This window comes from Vitis vinifera, chromosome 18, assembly GCF_030704535.1.
Source record: "Vitis vinifera cultivar Pinot Noir 40024 chromosome 18, ASM3070453v1".
NCBI lineage: Eukaryota > Viridiplantae > Streptophyta > Magnoliopsida > Vitales > Vitaceae > Vitis > Vitis vinifera.
Genome location: NC_081822.1, coordinates 6,724,865 through 6,751,713, shown reverse-complemented (window position 1 = coordinate 6,751,713; position 26,849 = coordinate 6,724,865). Strand labels below are relative to the sequence as shown.

Sequence of the window (26,849 nt, the reverse complement as noted above, 5' to 3'; positions counted from 1 at the left end):
CGCGTGAACCGCGGAACCGGTCCATGTGAGTCGTAAACCGTCCCGGTCCGCTGCACATTCGAAAATAGAATCACTATAAAAACCTAATCGCAGGGGCATTTTTCAGCAGTTTGATTTTGTTGTGGGTTGTGGATTGTGGATGTGGGTCGAAAGTAAGGAAGCTTCCATGGTTTTGAATACAGTTATTTCCTTTGGAGGAGGTCACAAGTAGCATTTAAATCCAATAAATCGACTCAATCTCTTCATTCTCTCAAACTCTCGAACACTGTGAGTATCTCAAATCTTTCTAGTTATTCGGAGTGCGACTTTACCCTCTGTTTGGTCGTTGGGAAAATCGGAGAATATGTTATATTTTTCTTTCGTAAAGAGAATATGACCCCGCCTGAATTTGTCAGATGATTTCGTTAGAGACGAGTGATCGGATATTTTCGTTTTCCGCCTCGCCAAGTAGTGAAAAATGCAAGATTCCTAAATTTAATTTCGTTTATTCCCTCCATTTTCTTGGGCACCCAATCGACTTTGTTTGATCGCCGCGACATTTTCTTTTTCCTTTGTTTTTCATTCTCAAAGCTCATTTTTGTTATGATAGCCGAAATTACATTTAGGAAACGATTGCTACCCTGATGAAGTCACGTGATTGTGAGATTAGGTTGCTTGTGTATTATCGTTAATTGTCTTTATTTTATCGTCCGGATGTCATTGCAGTCATCTTTCAGTCTTTGATGGGTTCAGTTATGATTGCAATTTTATGGTAAAATCAAAATTTGTTATATCAGTCTTATATGATTTATATACTATTACAAGCATGCCGGTGTGTGCCTTTGCGTGCACCTTACGTTTTGAATCCTTTGGTATTTTCATAATATGATGATAGCATGGATGGTTGAATCCTGCACCCATTATTGGAGTGCCTGTTGAGAGTTGGTGTGTGGTCCTCGACCCCCTTTCTTTTGGGTGGTTCAAGCGATATCACAGCATCACATGCATATAAGGCAATGTAGAGAGGTTGTTACCTCCCTCATGAAGCGCATGCAGACTTAGGTTATCCTTGTTGGTTGGCCATATTTCAATGTTTTATAGAGCAGCTTCTTTCACCTGAATTCATCCTGAGGGGATGTGACACTTTGTTTGAGGCCTTGTTTATCAATTTGTTCGGATGCAACGGATTTGTACAGTAATTAGATTGGGCTGGAAAAGCCTAAGAAGTTTTGATTGGTTGCAACTTTGATGAAGAGTCATTTTGATGCGAGAATCAAATTGAATCACTGGTATGTGGCAGTTATTCTTTTGGTTGCAAATTGATGGATCATCAAAGAGAAGGAAAGAAGGGGGGAGAGAGAGAGGGGGTGGGTGGGTGTTGTTGTTGCGTTTGGTTTGTTGGAGGATGGACATCATAATGAAATGTATGAAATGGATGAAATTAGTAGCCCATAATCTGATATATATGGTCTCGACCCCATTCCAAAAACAGGAAAAGAAATAAAAAAAGAAAGCAAAGATGTTGGCATCTTATTTAGTAAGGTTAATTTCCCCATAGGTAGATCAGATTTGATACATTTGATAAATCTTGGAATCCATTTAAACCATGCTGGTTATTACCAATGACATTCAACCATTTAAGTTTTTCTATGGTCCAATAGTTTTAACATTCTGATCCTGGGGATTCCTTCAATTTTATGGCTGTTACTACTTTTTAGAACAGAGAGAAAATTTAGATCTTTGACTTATGTCGCCAAAATGTTCTTATGAGAAATGTTTGTTATATCATAGCTTGATCATGAATGGTTTCCACTTTAAAATTCAAATTATTATTTAACTTCTTAATTCTGTGTACATTTAACTGGTGCAGATTTTCCAATATTTAATAAACATGTCGTTTTCATTGACGCCTTCTAAGAGATCATATGAGCGGAGCCTTACTGATTCTAATGGGAAAGGGAAATGGCAAAAGTCAGGAGGTTTTTATTCACAAAATCAATCGTTGAAAATCTCTCCTGGTACTGTTGTTTTTCGTGTACTCTGCCCTGCTTCTAAAACTGGTAGTGTCATTGGGAAGGGTGGCACCATAATTTCACAAATACGTCAAGAAACTGGTGTAAAGGTAAGGGTTGAGGAAACTGTATCCGGATGTGATGAGAGAGTGGTACTTATCACTGGTTCTGATAAAGACACAGAAGCTGACAATGAACAGAGCAAAGAAGATGGTGAGGACACTAAGGCAGCTGAAGAAGTTAGTGATACAAAGGAACCTGGTGAGAATGATGAAGATAAAGAATCCGTTCCTGTGGAAGATTCACAAGTTGAAAAGGGAATTTCATCTGTGCAGAAAGCTCTTTTACTTGTTTTTGAAAGAATGGCAGAAGGAGAATCAGAGACAAATGGAGGGGATGAAGATAGTAATAAGTCTCCTACTTTTGTTGTAAGGTTACTTGTGCTTTCTAGTCAAGTGGGCTGTCTTCTGGGAAAGGGTGGCAGTGTCATCAAGCAAATGTCAGCTGAAAGTGGGGCACAGATTCGCATTCTTCCTAGGGACAAGCTTCCTCTATGTGCATCACCTTCTGATGAACTGGTTCAGGTAACTTCTGTTGATAATTTTATTTTCTCTTTCAAGATCCCTGAGCTCAAAAAATACATATTGTCTAAACCTATTATAATATGGAGTCATGATTTTCATGACATGGAATGTTATTTTGGCAGTTTGATCCCACTGCTATTTAATCTGCAAATTTGCACCTATCCTAGCATTCACTCTCTTGGTTTGACACTTGAAATTTGTTGAATGCCTTGCCTCATCATTGGCTCAGTGCCTAGTTCTTAAAAGACACCTAGTTGTTGGTATATCTCTAACAAAACTGATCATTAATTCTATATTTGATACCAGTTACACCTGTGAGTTTATTTTATTTATTTATTTATTTGTTTCATGTTCTTCACAAGTATCCTTTTTTTGCTTAAATTTTTTGAAATTTTTTTCTTCATGTTTTTCATACCTTTCTTTCTGTGTAATTTTTTATTTAACCATTCTATTTCAAAATCAATCACAGATCACCGGGGAATTGGATGCATGTAAACAAGCTCTTCAATCTATTTCTCAACAACTTCTGGAGAATCCACCTCGGGACTATGATATAGTTTCTACCAATCCTACTGGGTCATCATCTCATTTATTTGGTCCTCCTCTTCCTAGGTCTGAAGCACAGCCACCGCCGAACTACTCTTTCCCTGCACAAGGTGCACCTTATGCTGCTGGGGTTCGTGATACCGATTATCACTCAAATACTCCCCAACTTCATAAATTTCATGAAAGTGGCATGCCTGGTTGGATGAAACCTCAGGATATTCTGACCTTCAGGTTATTGTGTCATGATGAGAGGGTGGGAGGTATAATTGGAAAGGGAGGAACCATAATTAAGAACCTTCAGAATGAGACAGGCTGTGAGATCAAAGTTTTGGATGGTGTTCCTGATTCAGAGGACCGGGTCATATTCATTTCTGGTTCAGCGGTACAGTTTTATTTTACTTTGGATGTGCTAAGTTTCATTTTTAGCATTTTCTTTCAGTCACATTTTAGTTGCAGTATGAGGCCAAAATTTATCCACGCTGATGAAAAATTCAACTAATTTCAGCACCCAGATGATAGGATATCTCCAGCCCAAGATGCAGTTCTCCGTGTGCAGAGCAGGATAGTCAGGGCTATACCTGATAGCAAGGAGAAGACTGTGATAGCAAGGCTACTTGTGTCTTCCACTCAAATTGGTTGCCTCCTAGGGAAGGGTGGTGCCATCATAGCTGAAATGAGGAAATTATCTGGGGCTCATATACGTATATTGGGGAAGGATCAGATTCCAAAGTGTGCTTCAGAAAATGAAGAAGTAGTTCAGGTGTGCTTCTATGTTTATTTATGTTCTAACTACTGATTTTTCAGTATGACAGTGTTGAACAATCAGTTATCACTTCTACCAAGTTTATGTCCTTTTTTTTATGTTATCATCTGGCTTGTCAAAATCTTTTCCATTTGTTATAATAAATTTCAGTTTTTGTCTTGCTTTGACCATGTGAATTAAGACGGTATTCATGCATGCATATGGATATCTCCTACTTTCTCATTTATAATCAACCCTAACCTTTTTAACCTTGTTTTGCTTGGTGTTTTGAACTTAAGATGAATATTTTCTGACAGATAAATGGAGAATTTGAAGCAGTTCAAGAGGCGCTTTTGCAGATAACCACTAGGTTGCGGCATCATCACTTCCGTGATGCATTTTCTGTCAACCATCCATCTAATCCTGCTTTTACAGATCAAGTACCGCCTTTTCCTCCATATTTGGCAAGGAGGGAATTTTCACCTCCTGGGATGTATTCTAATTTAGGTCCATCCTTTCATAAGTTTGATGCTGTTGGTGTCCTGCATCCACATGGTGGTTTTCATCCCCATGATGATCGAGCTCCATTTATGCACAGCATCCACAGGCTGGGCATCCCCCCTCATATTCCTGAAAGAAAGCCATCTTCTGCACCATGGGGTCACCAGGTACCGAATCCTAACTTGTGCTAACTTATGCTTTAAAGGCTGTTTCAGATTCTCTATATTACCTTCCTCTGAGTGTTCACGAAAATCCTTTGGTCATGAAAGTTTTCAAGTAATGATTCCTGTTCCTCTCTAGAGTTTATCATATGGGGCCCTCTTAGAGGGGTGTTGCTTTCTCCTTTGCCTATTGGCTCCATTTGCATATCCCTGGGTGCTTGGGTTGTGCTCCTCTTTGGTAGGCTCTATCTTAATAAAATTTCTTATTGCCTAAGAAAAAAAGAAAGAAAGAAAGAACGAAAGAAAATTTCTGCATTGATATCCTGCACAGGAGTTAGTCCTCATGGGCTTCTGTTTTCTATCTTTGGCATTTTAGTGTAACATGCTGGGAACTGTCAATATTAATTTACATAGAAGAAGCAATATTAGTAATCCCAATCAACCTATCAATATATATATATATATTAGTAATTCCAATCAATGTAAGAGAATAAAATTATGCAATATCTTTATGCTAGTTGTCCTGAATTTGCTTGTGTTAACTGGATTGTAGGGCCTGATTGAAGGTGGTGTCCCAATAGGATTGGCAGACTTTGCAGGAGGCCCCCAACGAAGAATACCGGGATTTGGAGGGTTAGTGTATCATAGTTTACTCTTGGTTTTAGCTTAATTGTTGTACTGTGATATCAAATTGTTTGTTGATGTCTTACTATATATTATATTATATATAATAATTTCATTTTTTTTTTTTTTGTTTAATCTTTGTAGAGGAAACCAACAAGCTATTATCACAAGCACCACTGTTGAAGTTGTTGTTCCTCGTTCTCTTGTTCCTTCAATTTATGGGGAGGATGGTGGATGTTTGAGACAAATCCGGCAGGTACATTCTTCGATCTGGTAATTATCCTAGGATAGATATGCATATGCTTGTTGCATATAAAAAAGGGGGGGAGGGGGTTGTCGTTTTTTTTTTATGGGAAAAGATGTTGACTGCTTCTTAGTAATCATATAGAATGAAGTTTCTCTAGAAAATTACTATATATGGTTTCTACATTTTCTGAGTTGTGTCTCACCTTACCAATCCATTAGCTGTTCTGTAGGCATATTTTATTATATCTTTGTGTGTCTTTGAGAATATTTATGTGCTCAATTGTTGGAAAATGTCACAATTTCCTATAATGGTTCAACTTCTCATTCCATTGGAATTCTTTAAGAGTAGAGATTCTTGTAAAAGAGATTTCCTGTTTTGACATTCACTTATGGAAATAGGGTTTCTTGTCCATTTAGGAATTGGTTAGAATATCTTTTTGTGTATCCTAGCTCATGAGGGGAAAAGTTAGGAGAGGCCCTCCTAGGAGGTTAGTAGAGATGTGAAGGAGAGAAGGTTGATTCCTTGTGGAGCCGGGGAAACATTGGGTTATTTTTTAATTTAGGATTATGGTGGAGATTTTAGGAGGTGGGAGACGTGGGTGTGTTTGTGGACTCAGGTTTATATTCACAGTGGATTAATTTTTGCTCTTATAAGCATAAAGATTTGGATACTTTGTCAATTTACAATTTCATGTCACCATTTGCTACTGTGCCTTTTGTTCAGGTAGAATTATTTAGTATCACTTGCTGTTCAAAATTAGTGCCTTTTGAGTTTTTCTTCAACCAAACTATTAAATTTAGTCTTCACTTGAAGCCCAGAGGTCATGTGGTTGCTACTTCAACAGGAGTTGAGTGTGTATATACAATACACTCTTGATATTTTCTACTGACCACAGTTATTCACTAGAAGTGGTGAACCTTGAGAATTTCTAAAAGTTCTTTTATTGTTTCTGACAGCTTTCACTTTCTTTTTGGGAATTTTTTTTCTTTATGATAGTTCTAAATGTTCCACAAAAGAGTACCGATCTGCAATTTAAATTAGAGCTGCTATGTAATGTAGTAGCTGTCTTCACATTTTTATAGTAGCTGTAATTTTGGTGCTCAAGTTTGTGTAACAGTTATTATGGTTCCATAACTGACCATAGTGACATATAATGGGCCATAATGATCATTAGGGGTTTCCACCATGGTTCAAAGTCGTGATATCAGTCTTGGTATCGGACCATACACAGAATATGTTATTAAGAACTCCAAAATTTTTAAGAGAATTGTTAAAATTATCACAAAAATAATATAATCACATAGACTAAAAAAATTAATAAATATATAGAGAGAGAACATAATCCATATAGTGATAGAAGGATGTTGGAATGGATTTAAAACTTTTCTATTTATCACCTCATACTAAATATTAGATAAAACTAGTAAAAAAAGAATTTATTTTTAGAAATATTTTTTTTAAAAAAATTAATATTTTGAAAATTTAAAAAAATATTTTCAACCATTAAAAATAACCATGCATCACCTTTAAAAAGATAAATATCATTTCCTATCAAATATATTCTAAATAAAACCATTATAAAAAAACAAGATTTTTTTTTTTTAATTTTATTTTCATTTAAATAAATAAATTTTAAAAAATGAATGTATATTTTAATATTTCTATCCATTAATTTTAAATTTTTATATTAATATTTATATTCTATTTATTTCATACAAACCTAAATATTTAAAATCCAAACAAAATCCTCTCTTTCCCATTTCAATCAAAAACCTCTCCTATTTCCCTCCACTACAACCATTTCCTTTGTAAATACCCCTTTCCATAAAAAACCCTCTTCCATCTCTCTGCAACAAATCCATTTCTACAAAATACCCTTTTCATCTTCTTTGCACAATACTCGTTCATCTCTTAGAGGCATCACTCCATGGTTCCCATTTCTCTGCAATATATCCATTTCTCTTATCTCTCCATGGTATCCATTTCTCTACAACATAACCATTTCTCACATCTCTCCATGATACCCATTTCTCTGAAAATTCCCATTACACCTCTCAAAGGCATTAAATTAGAGATAAATTAGCCATATGAGGATGTAAAAGCTTTGGATGAAGATGCAAATCGAGATTGAGGCTTTGAACTTTCCTTCCAAAGTTCTTCATTTTGATAGTTTTTTATTTTCTCCATTGATTTTGACTTAGTTATCGGTTTTGTATTGGTCATGGCTGAGGTGGATACAACTCGGCTGAGATCAGTATGATTTTCAACCCTGGTTTCCACTGTCTTCCTTTCTTTCCAAGCCTATTTTGGTGTTTTCTAGTCTATTTATATTAATTTTGAGTTGAAAAAACACGATTCACGACTTACCTTCATGTCATCTGCTAGGGGTTTCCTGTCAATGTGCTATCCTTCATTTTTTCTTACTTGACAAACCTACTTTTGTTGCATTCCTTGCCCAAGTTATTTGTGGTATGGGTGGGAAACTCGGGGTAAAGGAGGGGTATGGGGTTAGGTTGTGGAAAACAATAAGGAAGGATTGGAGTATCATGAGTTCTAGGTGTTCCTTTACCGTGGGTAATGGGCGGAAGGTACTTTCTTGGAAGGATAGGTGGTGCGGGGATAACCTATTGTGTGTGTTGTTTCCTTCATTATTTGCTTTGTTTGTTTCTAAGGATGTGTGGGTGGCAGATGTTTGGAATTCTTTTGTTGAAAGGGGGAGCAAGGGTTGAAATCCTTATTTCTCTAGATCTTGTAATGATTGGATGGTGGTTTGCATGGAAAGTTTTCTAGCTCCTTTGTAGGGGCAACGAGTTTGTAGGGATGTGGAAGATTCTTTGATTTGGTCAGTGACAGAGTGGCAAGTTTACAGTGAAGTCCCTTTACAATGTTTTGGAACCAAACTTGGGTGGGTCTTTTCCAACGAGTGGAATTTGGATTTTGTGGGTCCAACCAAAAGTTTGTTTTTTTGCTTAGGAGATTGTGTGGGGTAAAGTTCTAACCTTGTATCAACTTCAGAGACGAGGTTGGTCTTTAGCAAATTGGTGTTTTATGGGAGTTGATTTTTGTACTTTTTGCGGTGTCTTGGATGCTTTCTTCATCGGTTAAAGATACTTTGTTGGGTTGACATGATTCTTTTGTAGGCAAAAAGTGAATGAAGGTTTGGCAAGCCTTTGTGTTTGTTTTGGATGGTGTGGAAGGTCAGGAGCACCATTGCTTTCTACAATGATGTTTTTTCTCTTCAAAAGCTAAAAAAGGAGTTTGTTTGTTTTCTGTGATTTGAGTTTGAGTTATTTGTAGATGAGCGCCCATCGACTTTAGTAAGTTTTTTGAATGGTTGGGTACTTGTTGAGATTGTTGAGGTTCATTTTGCACTCCATTGGTTGAGCTTCATTGGTGAAGGGAGGTTTGTTTTCTTGTGTACCTTGGACTGTTTTTCTGGTGGCTCTTTTCTTCAATCCAAGTCTTTATTTATCAAAAAAAATGTCAATTTTGGGATGAAAAAACAAGATGCTCAACTTATCTTGATATTGTATTCTAGGCTTGCCAGTTCATTTTCTAACCTCTTGTTTTTCTTTTTTGAAGCCCTTTTTTGTGGTGTGCTTTCACCATGTTCTGCCTATGATTAATTGTGAGCTGAGAAACAAGGAAACAATTTTCTTCAATCAGATCCTCAATCCTTAAGACATGGTTATCTATATCAAATGGGTTGACCAAGTAGTTCATTATTAACATCTATTGAACAGGCTGAAGAGGTGGTCTTCAATTTTGATTGCACTTTTGCAGAACTGATAACCCTAGATCTCACTTTCAAAAGATATTGTGTTGGTAATTAATTTTTAATTAAAACAACACTATAACCTTATGACTTGACCAAATCTATTAATCCATAATAAGATTTTAGCATTGCTTATTCAGTTTTGGCATGCACTGGTTTTTGTTGAAAATTTTCCATTTGAAACCTGCTCCTAGTAATTTCCCTATGATCTTTTGGAGGTGTACATAAATGACTTCAATGGTTTCTATTTACCTTCTTTTCTTTTCTAGAAATTTCCTTACTTTATTTTAATGCTCTTTGGAATTAGTGAAAAAAATTAGCAGAAGGACCAACTTCATTCAAGTTCCAATGTATATTTTTCCCGGTCTCCACAAATAGCATTATTATTCCCCTAGAGATAACATGTTTTACTTTTAACTTTCATGCTTTTCCTTATTCTGGTTAATAATTATGATCATAGTCATTGATCAATAGCTTGATCAAAACCCTGTATGATAAAGTAACCAATACCATTTCAGATTTCTGATGCAAAAATTACCATTACTGAGCCTAAACCTGGAGCATCAGAAACTGTGATTATAATATCTGGGACGCCTGAGCAGACCCATGCTGCACAGAGTCTTATTCAAGCATTTGTGTTAAGTGAGACGGAATCGCCTTGATATTTCTTATTGAGGTAACATTTTCCATCTTCTTGTATTTGTACATCATTGCTGAATGCATTCGTATACTCAATTGGCACAGAAACTAGTGTATGTTTTGTTTGCTTGTATTATCATCGGTAGCATTTGTTAGAAATTACTTCTTCCCTCTCATAGTTTCTAGGAGTTAATCTAATATTTGTTGCTTAATTGGTGCTCTTTAAATCTTGATATCTCAACTGCAGATTATGACGATTGCAGAATGAGAGAATACTAGTTTGCAGTTTTGTGAGTACCGCTGAACTTAATACCAGGGACAGTCTCAAACTTTGCAGATTCCTCTGACCACTCATGGACATTCCGCTTCAATTTTACTGGATGTCTTATTTAAGTGTTCAATATTGTGCCTTTAGTGCTCATGAATTGAAAGCCGAATTTTACCTTTTTCCCTCAATGTTTGGATTGAATGAGGACTTATGAAGGGCTGTGAAGATGTTATATCAATGCCAACCTGTACTTGTGCCCATGCACATGCATGTGTGCATGCATGTGTTTGTGAAAATTTTTCTTTATTGGATAAGTTGACCTCAAAAAGTTAGTTTCTGGCAATGCATTCTTAGATTTCCAATTGAAGTTTAATCCACTCTCTTCTGATTCTAAAATTTCTTTCAGAAAGCTCCCTGATTACTATATTTGGCTTTGGTGTTAAATATTTGGAGATTCTTTTCACTTTGCAAGCCTGGACATGCACAAAATCATCCTTCTTGGACATGATTTTACAAAGTAGAATTAAATATCCAGGGTTAAACGAATGGGTTGAAACTCAATGTAAGAATGGTAAAATGGGTGATCTAGGTGAAGTTATTGCTTTATAATCTGGTATCTTTGAATATAATGATTTTAACTGGAGTTTCTTTGATTCTCTTTTCTGTGCTTTTTATTGTAGAATTGCCTGGTATGCTTCAAAGTTAATGACTTGATTTGGAGTTGATCTCATTCAGAAGCTATATTATGTGTACTTATGTAGATTGGTTAGAATATGCATAGATAAGACGTCAATGTCTATAATAGATTTTGTTGATTGAACAGGGTTCTAAGTAAGGGGAGGGAGTTGGTTTTTGTTTCTTTCTTCTTGTTCTCTTCCATTTGGTGTGCCATTTTGCTTTCCTATCAAAAAGCTTGATTTTCTAGTTTGCCATAATATTAAGTTTGCCCTTCTCCTTAAGGATTGCAATCCATACTGTATCATTATAGTCTGTACTTTCCCTTGCTTAAAGAGGCCTTATTGTGGCTTTTAAGGCCATTCTACCCATCTAAGGAGTAACTAGAGGTAATTTGAATCATGTTGGAGGTTTCTACATGTAGGAACTTGACAAAATATTCTGTTATGAACAGCCTTGCAGTTGTTTAATCCATATGGAAAGGCTAACTAGCTGAGTGCAGTTTCACCTCCAAAAAAGAAGTGATGCATTTTCCATGTTTGTATTGAACTTTTGCTTTGAAAGTGTGTTTTCAAATGGTTGTGCTTAAATCTAATGAGCTATCCTAGATACTAGAGTCTGGGATTTGAAGTATCAGTCCAGGAGGATGTATCTGCATCAATAAGCAGTTGAGTCTTTAGTGTGTGTGAATTTGATTGATTGATTAGATGGTACTCTTTTGTGTAAATGCTCAAGCTACTAGAAATACTTACAGCACAGAAGAACATGCATGAGAAAAAAAATCCTATTCTTTTCATTATGAATTACTCATAGGCAAGGCTACTTAGTTGTTGGCTTAAACCGAGTTGAAATTAGTCTCCATTAAGAATTGAACTTGGACCATTTCACAAACCCTCCCCAACCCTTTACTTACCACTTGAGCCAGGCCTCAAGGGCTCATTTTGAGTGCTTTATATGTATTTTTCCATGTGCTAGCTATATCATGTGGATATCATCTTATATGGCTACCTTTAGTATCCACTTTAGTAATTGGCTGCTACCAAGCCTATAGAACACCACTGATGAGAACTAAGTTTATAACATAACTACAGTGGGTAGCATGGTTGCTAAAATTGAAATTGATAGGAGACCATATAGGGATTATATATGTCATTTTTTATATAGCTATATTTTTGTCCCTCTTGGGAGTTGAACTTGGAACCTCTAGCAAGCTCCTCCCTAACCCCTTTTACCACTTAGCCAGGCCTCAAGGGCCATATATGTCATGTTTGATTTGCGTTTTTTTTCTCTATTGCTTGATGTTTGTGATGCTGTTGGAGTAATGACAGGAAACATAAGCTACTCTTTCTTTGAATTTATAGTGGTCTATGTTTAATGATTATTGGTAAAAATGGAGAAAGAAAAAAGGCAAAATGAACTTTTAAGCAACTCTGTTAAATGACCTTGTTTTCATAATATTGGTGGTGTATTTATGATCACTGTTGCAATGGATGCAGTTCTCGACAATGTTTAATAGTGCAGTCGATTAAGATTGTTTTCAGGTTTTGCATTGTCAATGGCCTATGCATTGCTTTTCTGGTTGGACTCTGGCTAGATATTGATTCGGTATTGCTTTTCTTGTTTTTTTTCTAATTTTCACCATTCCATATTCTATGATTAGTGATTTGCTTCTCCTTTGTTGTGAAGAGAATTGTTATTACTATCTCCTAAAATAAAGTTTATCTTCATTCTTTTTATCATGTGGAGTGATTTTAGACAATGAAGCTCATCTACAATGAACAAGTTCCTGAAGGATTGACAGTTTTATACCTGCAACCTATACCTAACACAACCACCCTCCTTTTTATCAGTTTTTGATTGGCCAGGAAAAAACATGTGCTCAGGTTATGCTTTTCTTCTGCCATCAACCATATTTCTTATAAGCAAATGTTTATGAAGTGAACACAGCTGAAATTAGGACATTGAGGTAGATAGAGTAACCAAGTCAAGAAAGGAAATAACTAGAATTAATTCACTCATGAGAGGGCATTTCAAGTTAAAGCTGCTTCAAAGATGGGAGGAATGACAAAATCTGAGTGCTTCAATGCTTTGGGAAATAATCTCTTTATGAATTGCGGGACTTGGAAATAAATAAATTGTTTGATATTGAAGTAGTATTCAGAGAGAATATATGGTCTATTTACTTTGCCTGCTAAGACTATTGAACATGACTTGCTTTAGATTGATGTATATCAATTGACTGTTCCTGAAACTGCTTGAATTGTGATCTGCTATCACGAACTCCTTTTTTCCTGTTTGTTGATCTTATAAAATTGATGTATATACTTGAGCCTTGGTTCATGTTTTGTCATTGCCAGCTTAACTTACAGGATAGCTACTGTATGATAAATGGACTTCACTTAGATGCAATGCTGAACTGCTTAGGTCCAACTGGATAGGCGACTCATATCCTTAAAACATATGGTTGGTTGTTCCTGTTTAGCTGGAAGGGCTTCTCTACTACTGGCTGCACAACCAAATGCCAGGATCCTGAAGGCGGCAGTCCAAATTGGTCATCTGACCATTCTATTTGAGAAACAAAATACATCCAAACTGCCTAGATAATTATATTCTAAAAATATCTCAATTTCTGGACAAAAATATAGTGAATATACTGACTACTCATTCCTGAGTTTGGAAAGGCTTGTATTTCTCTATTTCCTTGATCAGGCCTTGAATAGATCCAGCAGCAGCAACAACTGACACCATCAAGCAAGTCCAACTCAATATTTTCAGCCATGTCCATGTGAAAGAAAATTTGGGAATTTTGGTTCTTGCAATGTGCATCTCAATAGGGAAGTATACTGTCAATGGCCAAAATGAAGCGGCCCCCAGGAAGCCCATGACTTCATTGAAAAATGGGAATAACATGGCTAGTACTGCTGTAACTATAACATATACTGTTCTCCACACCAGCCTGAAGAGGTTCAGATAGTAGATGCCGTATAGCGGAACATCAATGCAGTGTTCTGTTGTGATGAATTTGCTTTCAGGCCAACGCTTGTTGCACCACTTCTCCACAAATCCGAATACAGGCTGACAGAAAACCTGCGTGGTAATCGTGTTAAAAATGTGAGATGGAATCCCAAACCCCATTTGAATTGCAACAACGCCCACCATCACATTTTTTTAATGAGCTTTTACCTGGTAAGCCCCAATTAGATGGATTGCGATGAACACATTAGCAAGGTCAATTAACCAAAAGGGTTCGAAGAAACCAAATCCGGTGAGGAAATTTCCTGGTGCATCATTCCCGAACGCTGCATAACCAACACAACCGCATAGGACATAGAATAGGCTGGTGGTTGAGATGCCCGCAAAAGTAGCTTTCTTCATCACTTTGTTCTCCGGGGGGCTTGATTTTAGCGTGTCCTGCAGTTCACATGGTTTAGTCTATAGACACTCACAGTTTCAATTTACAATCGATTATATAGCTGAACTTTTATATGTTAGGCTAACATGATAAGCTTAATGGCATGGATGTCAAGTCTTATTTCTGAGCCTGATGGAAGAAAACGTCCCGGCGCCTAATAGGTTCTATAATACTCCATGGATTCTAACCTGACCCAGGCTTACATGTAATAAAATTGCGGCCGAACTCTGGAATACCTCTAGCATTTATTGAAGGCAACCACGGGGGGGCCCGGGAAATTGGATACGCGTCTGAATGTAGAAAGGCTTCTTAATGTGACATACTGGAAAGTGTCCACGAGAATCAATCCACAACCTTTAAGATGTGACAATAGGTTTCTGACAAATGTATATTTTATATGATACACATACTGATACTGCATAGAGGAAGATAAAAAGTAAAATGCCAACACGTTCAATGGCCAAAAATCTAGACGGATGTGGTCCAGTTTTAGACGGGTGTTGGAAGAGGAATATTACTCCTTATGTGCAGTTGAGACCAGTGAACCGGTAATAAAGACAATTTCCTTAAGCTTTTATTGGTGGTCTTGCGTCTGTGTCATGACAGCGTGGGCACGTGGATGTAATCTGGACCTAATCTATTCACCGGGAATATTATAGGGTGGGGGGCGTGGGGGCGCGGGTGGGGGGGGCTCAAGCTACCTTTTCTTCTGGTGTGTCAACTTTCAATCCTGCCCTCCAATCAACACAAAACTACCAGAGAAATTTAAAAAAATCCTTGGGCCAGCAAACTCTATGGCCAATCCAACGGATCATTCATGTTTTTAAGCATCAAAACACACTTTAGGAACCATTCATGCTGCTATTTTACTGGCTAGCCTTTCTAAGAATACATGAATACCAAAAGAATTTAAAACCAAATGAAGGTTTGGGTGCCGAAGAAGTATGTAATGTAGCACGCGATTGAATACATATCAATAAAAAAACATCAGCATATGCGGAGTGCAGCAGTAGAGTCAGTGAGGTAGGTCGTGTGTCATATGAAAATTTAATCAGGCACGCATCTCAAGCAGGCATCACATCATAATCTCCAGAAATTAAGACACACAAGTGACACAACCCAGCATGCATGCTCCTTTATTATGCTGTATGTCCATAACATACACACTGATATTAGGTATTAAAGAGTATGAGGGTTTGCATGCTTGCCTGTATCTCGACGAGGACGGTGGAGTATGCGTAAGCAAAAGCAATATTTCCGATGGACTCGAAGGTTCTCCAAACCTTCTCTGAGCTTGACAAGTCCACTCCAACTGTCCTTCCTGTTAACGTTGTCCTTGCATGCGCCCCTCCTTCATGTTTATCCATCACCATGTACTTATATTATAGTTTTTATATATTGAAAATGAAAATTGAAACTGCTCTATGAAACCAAAACAAGTTTCTGTGTATTAGTTTTATTGTTCAGGATTAGAATTGATCATATATAAAGTACTCCTTCAGTACCTGCAACCCTGGCAATGGAGAGTCCGATGCCTATAGAGGCATAACTGAAAGACATGACAGCTGCGAGAATAGAGAGCCATGACAGCTTGTGAAAGTTTGGTATTTGGCTCAGAACGATCTGGATGCAGGCGAAGATGATCATGTAAGGGTAGTCTGACGGGTTGCACTTCGCCTGATGGCCGTGCTTGTGGTAACAGTTTGACCGTCGTACGGCACTGATTAATTATGAGACATGGGGCAAAGTTGGGACCAAATAATTCATTATTTCAACATTATACAGCAATTGATGAATGGGCCAGGCAAGTCAAATGTAAAACATCTGGTCATATTGTGTACTTACACCATACTGATAGAAGCCGTGATTGTGTATCCGATCGTGACCCCTATGAGATTTCCATATTGAGCGATCCCACACAGCTGAACCTTCATACCTCCTGAGAAAAGGAAAACAGTTGGGGAAAAAAAATACAGAAATAACCCGTTTCGCATTTTCATCCGTTAGTAAGTGGCTTTCCGTCCAAATGTTTGTGGTCTTGAAACCCATAGCATGTAAGTGGAATTCAAAGAAGACAAACTGAACCATATTTTGATCTAGAGTAATCAAATTATTACCTAAGTTGGCTCTCACAACATCCATGTAGGTGTAGTTTCTCTTCCCAGTGATTGGATCAGGCGACCTATAACAATCGGCAAGTAGAGTGGAAGTGAAATAGGTAATGAAAGAGAACACCACGAGAACAACTGGCCCAGCTATCCAACCCAACTGAGATATGGACCATGCGAGAGACAGCACTCCAGACCCAATCACAGCAGTTATGATATGGGCACTTGCAGTTAGGAGTGTTCCTTCACGGCAAAACAAGGCAAAATCAATTAAAGAAAGATATATTACTACGACTAAGGAACATAGATATCTCAAGATATAGAGAAATGCATACCTGTTCTTTTGAAGCGTCCATCGTCGTCCAAGTTCTTGCCTATATCTCCCTTCTCAATTGTTTCTGGGGCTTGTTCTACGAACAAGGTATTCGTGCTCAAGTTCCCAGCCATCGCTCGCTCAATCACTCTCTCGCTCTCCTCTAACTCTCTCTGGTTTTGCTTTAGAAATGGCTATTGAAGAGAGGGTTTTAAGCAAGGGGGTTAGCAGAAGTGATGGGCCAGAGGGGTACAAGACAAGAAGGTAGTGATCACTAGTGAGTATCGAAGTCAAGATACTCTCAGCTAGCTAGTTGTTTCTGAAACTATGAGAAAAGTTAAGCAGAGGAGACCTAGCTAGCTGCAATAATATAGGGGGGAGAATGTACTAAAAAAAGTAAAATAGGGTTAGAATTTGGAACATCCAGGGTTAATGATTGACAGGTTCTGCACTACTAATGGCCATGGGAGATTTACTGTGTATTGTGGTCGAAATTTATGGTCCCAGTTTGCCTTTTCTTTTTGGTCCATCCATTTAAACCAAAAGATTTTTGAGACAATATTCTGACTGCTGTTTAGTAGCTGTTTGGCCCCCTCACACTTGTTTACTAGCTGTTTGTTCTTATAAAAGAAAGGGAGTCGCTGTTTATTCCATAAGATTTTATTTTTTTTCATTTTTTTCTACAATCCGACATAGGAGAGCGATGTATCGAGAGCAAAGCCTTCATTTTCTAGGCTTAGTATATTTCTTATGTTTAAGTTCTAAAAACGAAATTTAATTTATACCAAAATATTTTTGACATTCTTGAGTGAGGTGGTTTTTTTTTTTTTTAATTTCCTCGAGTTGTCTTTCGGAATAAAACGTTGATAATATCATAGCTTAGCCGACTGTCTTCCTTCCATAAAGTTCTTTGTCATATTCGATTAAAGAATAAGATTCTTCTAATAAAATTCTGATTTGTATGAACATCACTTAATGCATCTGTCAGAGTAACACATGGGCTAACTGTGTTACAGAGAATAAGAAATGGCCCCAAAATAATTGAAGTGGATATTATTGTAGTCTTTCTGATATAGAAGAACATCTTAGACTTTGAAATTCTTGGGATTTTTGACTACGTACAACAGTTTTAAAAAATAATTCTTAAATTATCGTAATAGAAAAAATAATTTCAAATTTATTATAATTTTATCCAAGCATAAAAGAGAAAATAAATTGAAAGTGAAAAATCATTTATACGATTTAAAAAAATATAAATATAAAAAATCGTTTATTAAAGAGATGATTTTTAAAAAAAAAAAAAAAAAAAATAAGAAATGAGAAATTGTTTCTTAAAAAGATGATTTACACAAAAAAACCAAAAAAAAAAAACGCTTAAATGGGAAATTCTCACTTTAAAAAAAAAACAAAAAACCAAAAAAAAACCTTTAAAAATTCCATTTTTTTTCATTTTTTATTCTATTTATACAACAATACAATTATTAAAAATATATATTATAAAATTAATTAATTTTATTTACTAAATTTAATATATAAATAATATACTAAATTTAATATAAGATAAATAATATTTATATATTATTTTTTTTCTTTTACTTTGGATTTTTTTTTAAAAACTACTATCAATTTTATGTGAAAATTGAGTTTAAAAAAATTGTTATTGGTTTATTAAAAAAACTAAAAAAACTTTAAAAATTCATTTTTCTATTCCCTATCATACTTATACGATAATACAATTATTAAAAATATATATTATAAAATTAATTAATTTTATTTATTAAATTTAATTTATAAATAGCATACTAAATTTAATATAAGATAAATAATATTTTTTTTTCTTTCCTTTGAAATTAAAAAAATTTTGGTGGTGGAAATCAAGAGATGGGTCAACAATTTTGGTGTTTATCCAAGTTTTTTTGACCTAATAACCAAACAAGAAAGAGAATTTGAACAAGTCTCGCGTCAAGGCATCTATAGATGATAATCTGTTATTTATTATTATTATTTTTGTGGTGAAAATCGTCTCTTTAAAAGATGATTTTAAAAAATAATAATAATTTTATTTTATTTTTGTAGAAATCGTTTTTTGAAAAGACGATTTTTTACTTCCAATTTATTTCATCTTTTCCATTTAAAAGATAGATTTAAAATTATTTTTCTTATTACGGTAATTTATGAATTATTTTTTAAAACTATCGTACTCTTATCAAAAATCAGAAATTATTGGGGAGTCTTGGACCACCATTTGGATGCACAAATTTCTCACTCATTGCCTCCTTGAAAATTTCGGTGGATATCAGATGACACTCAGCTTTCCCGGCGCTTATGGTGGGTTAAATGCCAAAAATGCAGGTACGGTGATGGCTTCAAGACTTCAAGGGCCCTCACCCATCCTTCAAAGTTGTCAACAACTTCCCATCTTGTTAACAGAAGGACAATCCTCCAACTGCGTCCCTTGTTTAACCCCTAGCCATATGAGATTCCCACTGCTGGAAATACACGTAGCCTGTTATCTAGAACATATAATATCATACATATCAGGAATGGGATACACTTTTTGTCTCATTTCCATATTCCGATACCTTTCTTCAGAATTGTATCCATTTCGCTAGGCTGGAAAGATGAGAATTCAAGGGCCGTGAAGAATTGAAGAACTGCATGTGAATGTACAGAAGGAAGAAAGAATTTAATCATGTGAGACTAGAAAACTCTCACATTTCTACTAGAAGCATTACGAACAACCGCTGAATTTATAACCAGATAGATATCATGGATAAAATAAAAGTTTTCAAAATATTTCATATCCTTTTGTTGTTATTTGGAATTTTTTTTTAATAACAAAAAATAAATTATTATTTTTTACATTGTCAAATGACCTTAAAACAGATTATTTAAGTTATTCTTAAGAAATAGAAAGCTAGGGAATAAATCCCAAATCATGGTAGCTTTCAATTAAGGTCTAAAGAAAATGATGTTTGTAGGGTTGGTTCCTTTTGTCCATACCCGCAAAATGATCACCACAAGTAAGGCTCTCCAGTGTACTAATCCCACTGCTAGCTTGCACTGCGGCCACCGCTCGACTGTCGTTATACATACTCTTCCATGATTCTTAAGCATAATGCCACTACTCCTGAATTTGATGTTCTCCCCTCTCCACTAGTTATTATCGACCAACAAAACTTGAGTCAAGAAAAGACACGCCTCTATTGACGACAATTGACAGTGCATTAACGTCTTAAAATAGAAAAGGTATTGTACAAAAATTGATAACTCAGGTGTGCAACTGGGCAATTTGTATTAAATTTTAAGAATATTTAAGGATATGTGCCCTCTTAATTCGTGTACCTTACAAGTCCCTGGGTTTTTATCAGATTTTAAGATTATTGGTTGGAACAATTTTGGGACCATTCATATCTTCAACCATTGGAAACTCACCGTGTCAAAAACCGCAACCCATCTTCAACCATGACTTTGATGTAAAAGTGTTTCTTGAAAGGGGTGTGTCAACCGCCAGCAAGAGGTGCCCCGACTTTTTTGACGCCCTAGCTAGCAAACAACGTCCCTACACGCTAGTTACTTGACCAAATGGAAGTCTTCCTTCAATTATACGGAGCATATGGCCAAGAGCAAGACGCCAAGAAGAAGACGCCAATAGTTTGACTAGATATAAATGCGTACCAAACAATGGAACGATAACGTTGAAATATCAACATACTACTATACAGATTATGTTGAAAAATACACTACTATACCTATATAATATGCAAAAGTTTTCAATGTAATTTTTTTTATATTTTCAATTAGTTTTTAGTATTCTCCACAAAAATAAACAAAAAAGAATTTAGATGTGTTTTAAAAAATCATTCTATTTATAAAATAAATTCTAATTTTTTTAAATAAAAAATGAAATTTTTTTTTCTAAGAATAATTTACATCAAAAACCCACTCTTAATCCTAATTCTATTTCTATTTAGGTTCGTTAACCGTCTTCTTCACTGAGTGTGACAAATTACTCTTAATTTGAAGCTCTAAAAATGCCATCGTAGCCGTCAATTACTGACAACTATTATTGGTTCTTAATGACATGTTTTTTATTTATTAATATAAAGATTGGGAGAATTATTTTTTGTAATTTACCCATTTAACCAAGTGAAACATTAAAAAGACCGGAAAAAGGACATGACTCAAACGTTGCTGAAATAATTTAATTAATACCATCCATAGGAGGCCTATAGCCTAGCACCATACCGCACTGCAAGCAGCACAAACCCCATTACCTAGCCTTATCCCTCTTTGCACAACAGCAGCAAGCACATCAAGTTCGTCAACCCATTCACCACCACCTCCTCTCTTTCATCACCCGTTCATGGTCGTCAACTTACTGTGTGTTCCAACTTAATTCCATCAACTCATTAATTTCAGTAAGGGCTGTTACATCAAATCTTCAACCTTGACAAAGAGTACAGACATTCCTCCTGATCACTGAATAGAGATGGTAGACATTTAAGCGTAGCTCTAAGTCAAGAACAATTGTTAGCTGTAGCCTGTTGTTGGGTTCACACCTAAGATTAATTGGAAGGAGAGACGAGAGAAGCGCCTCATGGGCTGTAAAACAGTGCAATGAATGGATCTATGAGAGGACAAGATAATGGGTGGTGGTGGGCAGACAGATGACAGAGCGCCATAAATGAGGGGCTGAAGCCATGTTTCCGTCGGTCGAATCAGGCACGGGTCAATTTCACTGAAAATGAAATGGAGAAAGTTGATAGTACCTTATCAATAATAGTTTTATAATATACGTTTTTATGGCTCTGTAGAGCAAGAAAGAAACAAAGCACGGGGTCCAGGTCCCCGCACAGTTTGGACCGTTTGGTTGTGAACGCAACATTTTGAGGTCACGAGCTTCCCTGGAGTCCCCACCCCACCACCGTCCAAACCAAGGTCCATATATGAGACAAGTGTTTATTTTTCTTCAAGCTTTTTCTTTTTAACCGGGTCCATGCTTGTACCTACTTGTCTGATTCCTGGATTATTGTTTGCATTATTTCACATCTACTTGATGCGCATGTTTCATTGGGTTCCAATCTAATCTGTTGAGGTCTCGCGTCCTTGGTAATCTACGTAGTTGTCAAATGGATGGACGCACGATCTCAATCAATATAGATTCTTGATTCAGTCGTTCTACCTGCAAAAGGTGTCCGGACAGGGTATTCAGACGCACCCTCCGATGGTTTTGTTAGCCATGATTTAGAGAGAGATAAAATAGTTGGTCTTTTTCTAGGTATAGCAAGCTTACCTTCCTCTTTGTGTGAAGGTTCGTATATATAGTATCAGAAGCTTTGTTCCCCTCTTTAATGGTAGAGAGATATTTTGTGTTGTCATGATGACAATAGGTGGTGGCAGGGGCATCATCACCCTACGGGCGGCTGACAGAGATCGTGGTAGGTGATGCAACTGTCAGAGATTGTGGTAGGTGATCGTGGGAAGTGACTTGTTGTCACTTCATCTTGTCCTTTCACTCTACAGGTGGTGGAACGTGGGCCATGACAGACTGTTGTGATAACGTGCAAGATTTGCTTACTTCAATCAATGATCTGGACAAACGTATCTGGATGGCCTATGTTGGTGGCCCGGATGCATTTGTGGAAGTCGTCCGGATGTTATGCTTATGAGTGTTGTGTGCCTTTCCTTGAGGTAGTCCGGATATGAGAAGCGCGCTACGTGCACTCTTAGGGAAATCCAGATGATAATGCGTGCCACGTGTCACCATGAGGTGTGTGGCACGTGTTCTCAGGAGGAGGGGTCCCTACATAATCCACACATAAAGAAGCCAAGCCCTATGGTGTTTCTGAAATCCATCATTGTTGGTATGTGCCAACTAGATTTGAGTTCGTTTAACTTCACCGGAGTCAGACGAACTTCTTCCTTATATAAAAGGATGTCTAGGATATCCGGAAAGGTGGACACGTACAGAACCATTCCAAAATAGTTGGACTCATCTTCATTGATTTATCACTTAAGCTTCGGAGGGGCATGCCTAGACCACCTGTCTGGACATCCTCCTGTGCAGGGAAGATATTCGTCTGACTCCAATAAAGCTAAACGAACCCAAATTCAATTGACACTACACCAACATTGGTACCATCTATGAGAAAGATTTAAAGATGTCAACACCCTTCAAAAGCCAATCATCAACTATGGGTGGCGAAGACTATTTTGTATGGTGTGAAAGAATGGAGAGACGTTAACGAGAAAATGATTGGCAGATGCAAACTTTGCTCCACCAAACGAAATGACTCAGAGAATAGAATGAAAAATTGCGGGCTCAAATGTCGGCAACGGGTCCCTCTCAACGTTGTCACACTTAGAGTCAACAAACAACCTTGAGATGAACTACTGAAGCATCTTACCTCAGGGGCACAAAGTTCTCATATGGCAGTTATTCAAGACAATCCAGGGAGGAATCTTTATCGGATCGCCAAATGCAGTCGGATGAAGGCACCGATTTTATCTGGGTATCAAGGAAAAGGAGGTGCGACAAAAGGTCGCATTTATTTAATGCAATGCGAGCTCGATTGGGACCTCCAACACCAGGCGTGGAAGGGCAATCACGAATGTTAGAGACTTTGAGGGCCTATTTAGGTCCCCTAACCGCGACTGCAAAGGCAGCAAACTAAAGTATTGTTGACGCAAGTTCAGCCCGACTCTATCAGCCGACGACTGGATGACACGCTCTCCACGCCGTTCAACCCTCATATTATTAGCTATGAGCCGCTCATGGGGTTCGTAGTGCTAAAATTCATGATGTACGACAGAACAAGCGACCTGTTCGATCACATTATACACTTTAGGTAGGTCATGACCCTTGACATAGGGAATGATGCATTGATGTGCAAGGTCTTTCTGGGCAGCCTACACGGTCAAGCTCTCTCTTGGTTCCACTGTTTCCTGCAGAATTTTGTGAACACTCTCCAGGATATCTTGGAAGTCTTTGTGAGCCACTACCTATGTTCTGTTTGCCAAAAACAGAACATAAGCACCTTGCAGAACATCAAACTGCAAGAGATTGAGTTGCTTAGAGACTTCATGAAGCGGTTTAAGCAAACAGTGCTCAAAGTGCAAGCTTGTAGTACTGATGCCATCCTACAAATTTTCAAGCGAAGCTTCAACCCAGACACACCATTCTTTGAGTCTTTCCCAAAGAAGCCACCTGCAACGATGGATGACCTATTCAGACGAGCGGACAAATATTTTATGCTCAAAGATGATGTCTGAGCAACTTCTTAACAGGTCTTGGTCACTAATTGTCCAACCAAGAACAATGAGATGGGAAATTCTAAGCCCTCGAACCAATCGAAGCAAGCTAGCAAGAGGCAAGCTAGCTAATAGCAGTAGCAAGTGAGACTCACCCTCCTTAGTATCTCCTACGAGAGACTCCTCCCACTCATCCGCAATCTGTTAGACTTCAGATGGACAGAACCCATCAAGATAGATCCGACTAGGCGAAATTGGAACAAAAGGTGCTCCTATCATAAGGATCACTACCATACCATTGAGCAATGCAAGAGTTTACATTACTTGGTGGAGAAACTTATCAAGGTCGAACACTTAAAGCAGTATGTCCGCACAACTAGCAGACAAAGAGAGACGGCGTAAGAGGCAGTCATCCAAACCCTTGCATCTCTGGCAGCTCCCAGAGCTATCATCAATTACATACATGGAGGCCCCATAGATGATAGACACAACTCTAAGAAACAAAGGTGAAGGTTGCTTCACACGACCTTTGTAAAAGAACGAATTAACTCCGTTCAACGCACCTTTTCAAAAGGAAGTGTGCGCCCCATCAACGACACAATTACCTTCCCTCCAGTAGATGTTAATTGAGTGTTGCAATCGTATGAAGACACCCTAGTCCTAACACTAGGGGTAGACAGATTTGACGTAAGGAGAATTGTAGTTAACCTGAGTAGCTCAGTTGACCTCTTACAAATGTTAGTTTACAAGCAAATGAGCTATTTACCATCGCCTTATAAAACCTAAGACGTTTGCTGTTCGATTTCAATGGAGCTACAATGACTTCACTAGGCAATGTTGTGTTGCCCGTCCAAGCTGGCCTAGTCACCCTGAATGTATGGTTCTCGGTGGGCGACGATTTGTCCACATACAATGCCATTATGGGATGTGCATGACTTCACAAAATGAAAGTCATTCCTTTTACGTAACATAAGATGGTAAGCTACCTCATAGAAAATGGATAAGTTGATCTCCTTGGTAGCCAGTTAGGCATGTGTCAATGCTATCAGGTGACGCTAGAGTCCGGACATCCATTTGATGAGGAAACACGTTTGGAATAATCAAACGCAAGGGAGCAATAACAATCATTGAACTCGGTGGAGAAAGATCCATCTATAGTTGACTCGCTTCAACCATTGTGCCTCTCACATGACATAGATCAAATTACCTATACTAGCTCCTTGCTTACACATGAAGAACTGGAATTGCTAGAGAGTATGCTTAAGTGCAACAAGGACATTTTCGCCTAGACTCACTCGGACATATCGAGAATTCATCTGTTTGTGGCTTCCCACAAATTTAACGTCTCACTCACCTCGCGATCTGTCTGGCAAAAGATCCGATTTTTTCATCTAGACAAACAAAAAATCATCTAGGCAGAAATTGACAAATTATTGACAATTGAATTTATCAGAGAAATCAAATATCCGGACTGATTGACGAATGTGATGGTAATTTCGAAAAAATATGGAAAGTGGTAAGTATGAGTTGATTACACCAACAATCATGAAACAGTACTGTAATATTCTTCATCTTTCATGTATGAGAAGCTATCAATCAATGTCAACCTATGGAGGAAAAAGTAGAATTCATCTTTCTTTTTTTCTTTTCTTTTCTTTCTTTTCTTTTCTGAAACAGTACTATCAACATCATGCATGACATTTGAAAATCTTGTTTTTAACTTCATTCTTCTTATAACATATAATATCATATACGTACCTTATAGTCACATGTATTTTGTTCATGGAATGGTAGATCCAACAATATAATATATACCATGTCCTTCCAGTGTGTGGTGGACATGGCAGAAGCACAAATATTCCTACCTAATCTCTGGTGACATGGGAGTCTCTCATTCAAGCCATTCAGCCAAATTGGCTCCTCCTTCCAAGTACAAGAGAAATGAATGGTGCAATTCCGCATCTGGGTTCATTTACTCTTTTTGGGAGAAGATCCGATCCGTTTACAACTTTTCCACCAGCCCTAATAATTCAAAGGTCACCGTTAATTAATCTAAAACTATCATTCCGGATCCATTTTATGTGGTGTTGACGTGCGTTCGCTTGTTGTTTGAATTTAATTCGTGTAGCCACATCCACTTTATAAAAAGCACATCACATACAATCTTATAAAATCATCATGTCACATCCACATGGGGGAAAAACATTCCAAACTGGGGATTAAATTTAGTACATGAAGTTTAAAACAAAAAGTTCTATGCATTAATTTATCATGGTGGAAATATTTTAAAAATGTTTAGAACTAGATTCTGCGTCTCAATTTTTTAGTGCTCCATAACGATCTAGACAAAAGTTGTTATGATTCCTAACTTTTTGTCACCATAGAAGTTCGGACAATTTTGTCACCATGGTTTTTGAGTCCTGGACCTTCTCTTAGATATCATTAGGAAACTTGGGTATAAAGTTTTCAGGAACAATCGATTTGTCAAGTGGCCAAAGTTTTAGAAAAGTAGAGAGAGCCAAATTTTTTTTGGAAAAGCTTAACAAAAAGAGACATATAATAAATCATGATAAAGAAAAAGGAAAAGCATTTACGTTTTGATCAATCACGGACCACATAAAGGGGTCGCACTTCTCATACACTCAAAAGGAGTAAAAGAAAAATAAATAAAGGCAAGATTCAATCTTTTCGGAAATTTTTTGATGGATAAGTACAAGGGAAAGAAATTAGAAAAATTTAATAAAAATTAAAAAATAATAATTTCATTTTTATGTTTTTCCCATGTTTACTTTCTTTTTCTTATTCTTCATAATAATAATAATAATAAATTTTTTTTTAAGAAAAAAAAGAATTGAAAAAAACAAGGACGAGAAAACACCATATAATCTAGTTTACATAGAAAGCTACACTATACCAAGATATATGTTGCTTTTCAAGATTTTGAAAGAATAATTAAAGAGAGAGAAAAAAAAAAAAGACAAGACGTCTATTTCTTTCCAAGATTTTGAA

General features: G+C 36.9%; 2 protein-coding genes across 3 annotated transcripts; one reads left to right on the top strand and one right to left on the bottom strand.

Moving 5' to 3' along the window:
• Positions 1-13,433, top strand: LOC100267715 (KH domain-containing protein HEN4). 2 transcript variants are annotated; one of them, XM_010666157.3, is made up of 9 exons: positions 1-267; positions 1,850-2,575; positions 3,045-3,503; positions 3,627-3,881; positions 4,181-4,531; positions 5,079-5,158; positions 5,294-5,405; positions 9,690-9,847; positions 13,111-13,433. In XM_010666157.3, the coding sequence occupies exons 2-8, from the start codon at positions 1,871-1,873 to the stop codon at positions 9,831-9,833; spliced, it is 2,106 nt and encodes a 701-aa protein (XP_010664459.1). In that variant the 5' UTR covers positions 1-267; positions 1,850-1,870; the 3' UTR covers positions 9,834-9,847; positions 13,111-13,433. The 2 variants fall into 2 exon arrangements, with proteins under 2 accessions (XP_010664459.1, XP_019072065.1); XM_019216520.2 differs by lacking the exons at positions 9,690-9,847; positions 13,111-13,433 and adding an exon at positions 10,058-10,451.
• On the bottom strand, positions 13,292-17,333 carry LOC100257555 (amino acid permease 6). The gene is made up of 7 exons (XM_002285521.5): positions 16,609-17,333; positions 16,283-16,516; positions 16,011-16,104; positions 15,671-15,885; positions 15,374-15,516; positions 13,937-14,164; positions 13,292-13,840 (listed from the first exon to the last, which is right to left on the bottom strand). Exons 1-7 carry the CDS (start codon positions 16,718-16,720, stop codon positions 13,415-13,417), a joined length of 1,452 nt encoding a protein of 483 aa, XP_002285557.1. The 5' UTR covers positions 16,721-17,333; the 3' UTR covers positions 13,292-13,414.
• Between the last annotated feature and the right edge of the window lie 9,516 nt (positions 17,334-26,849).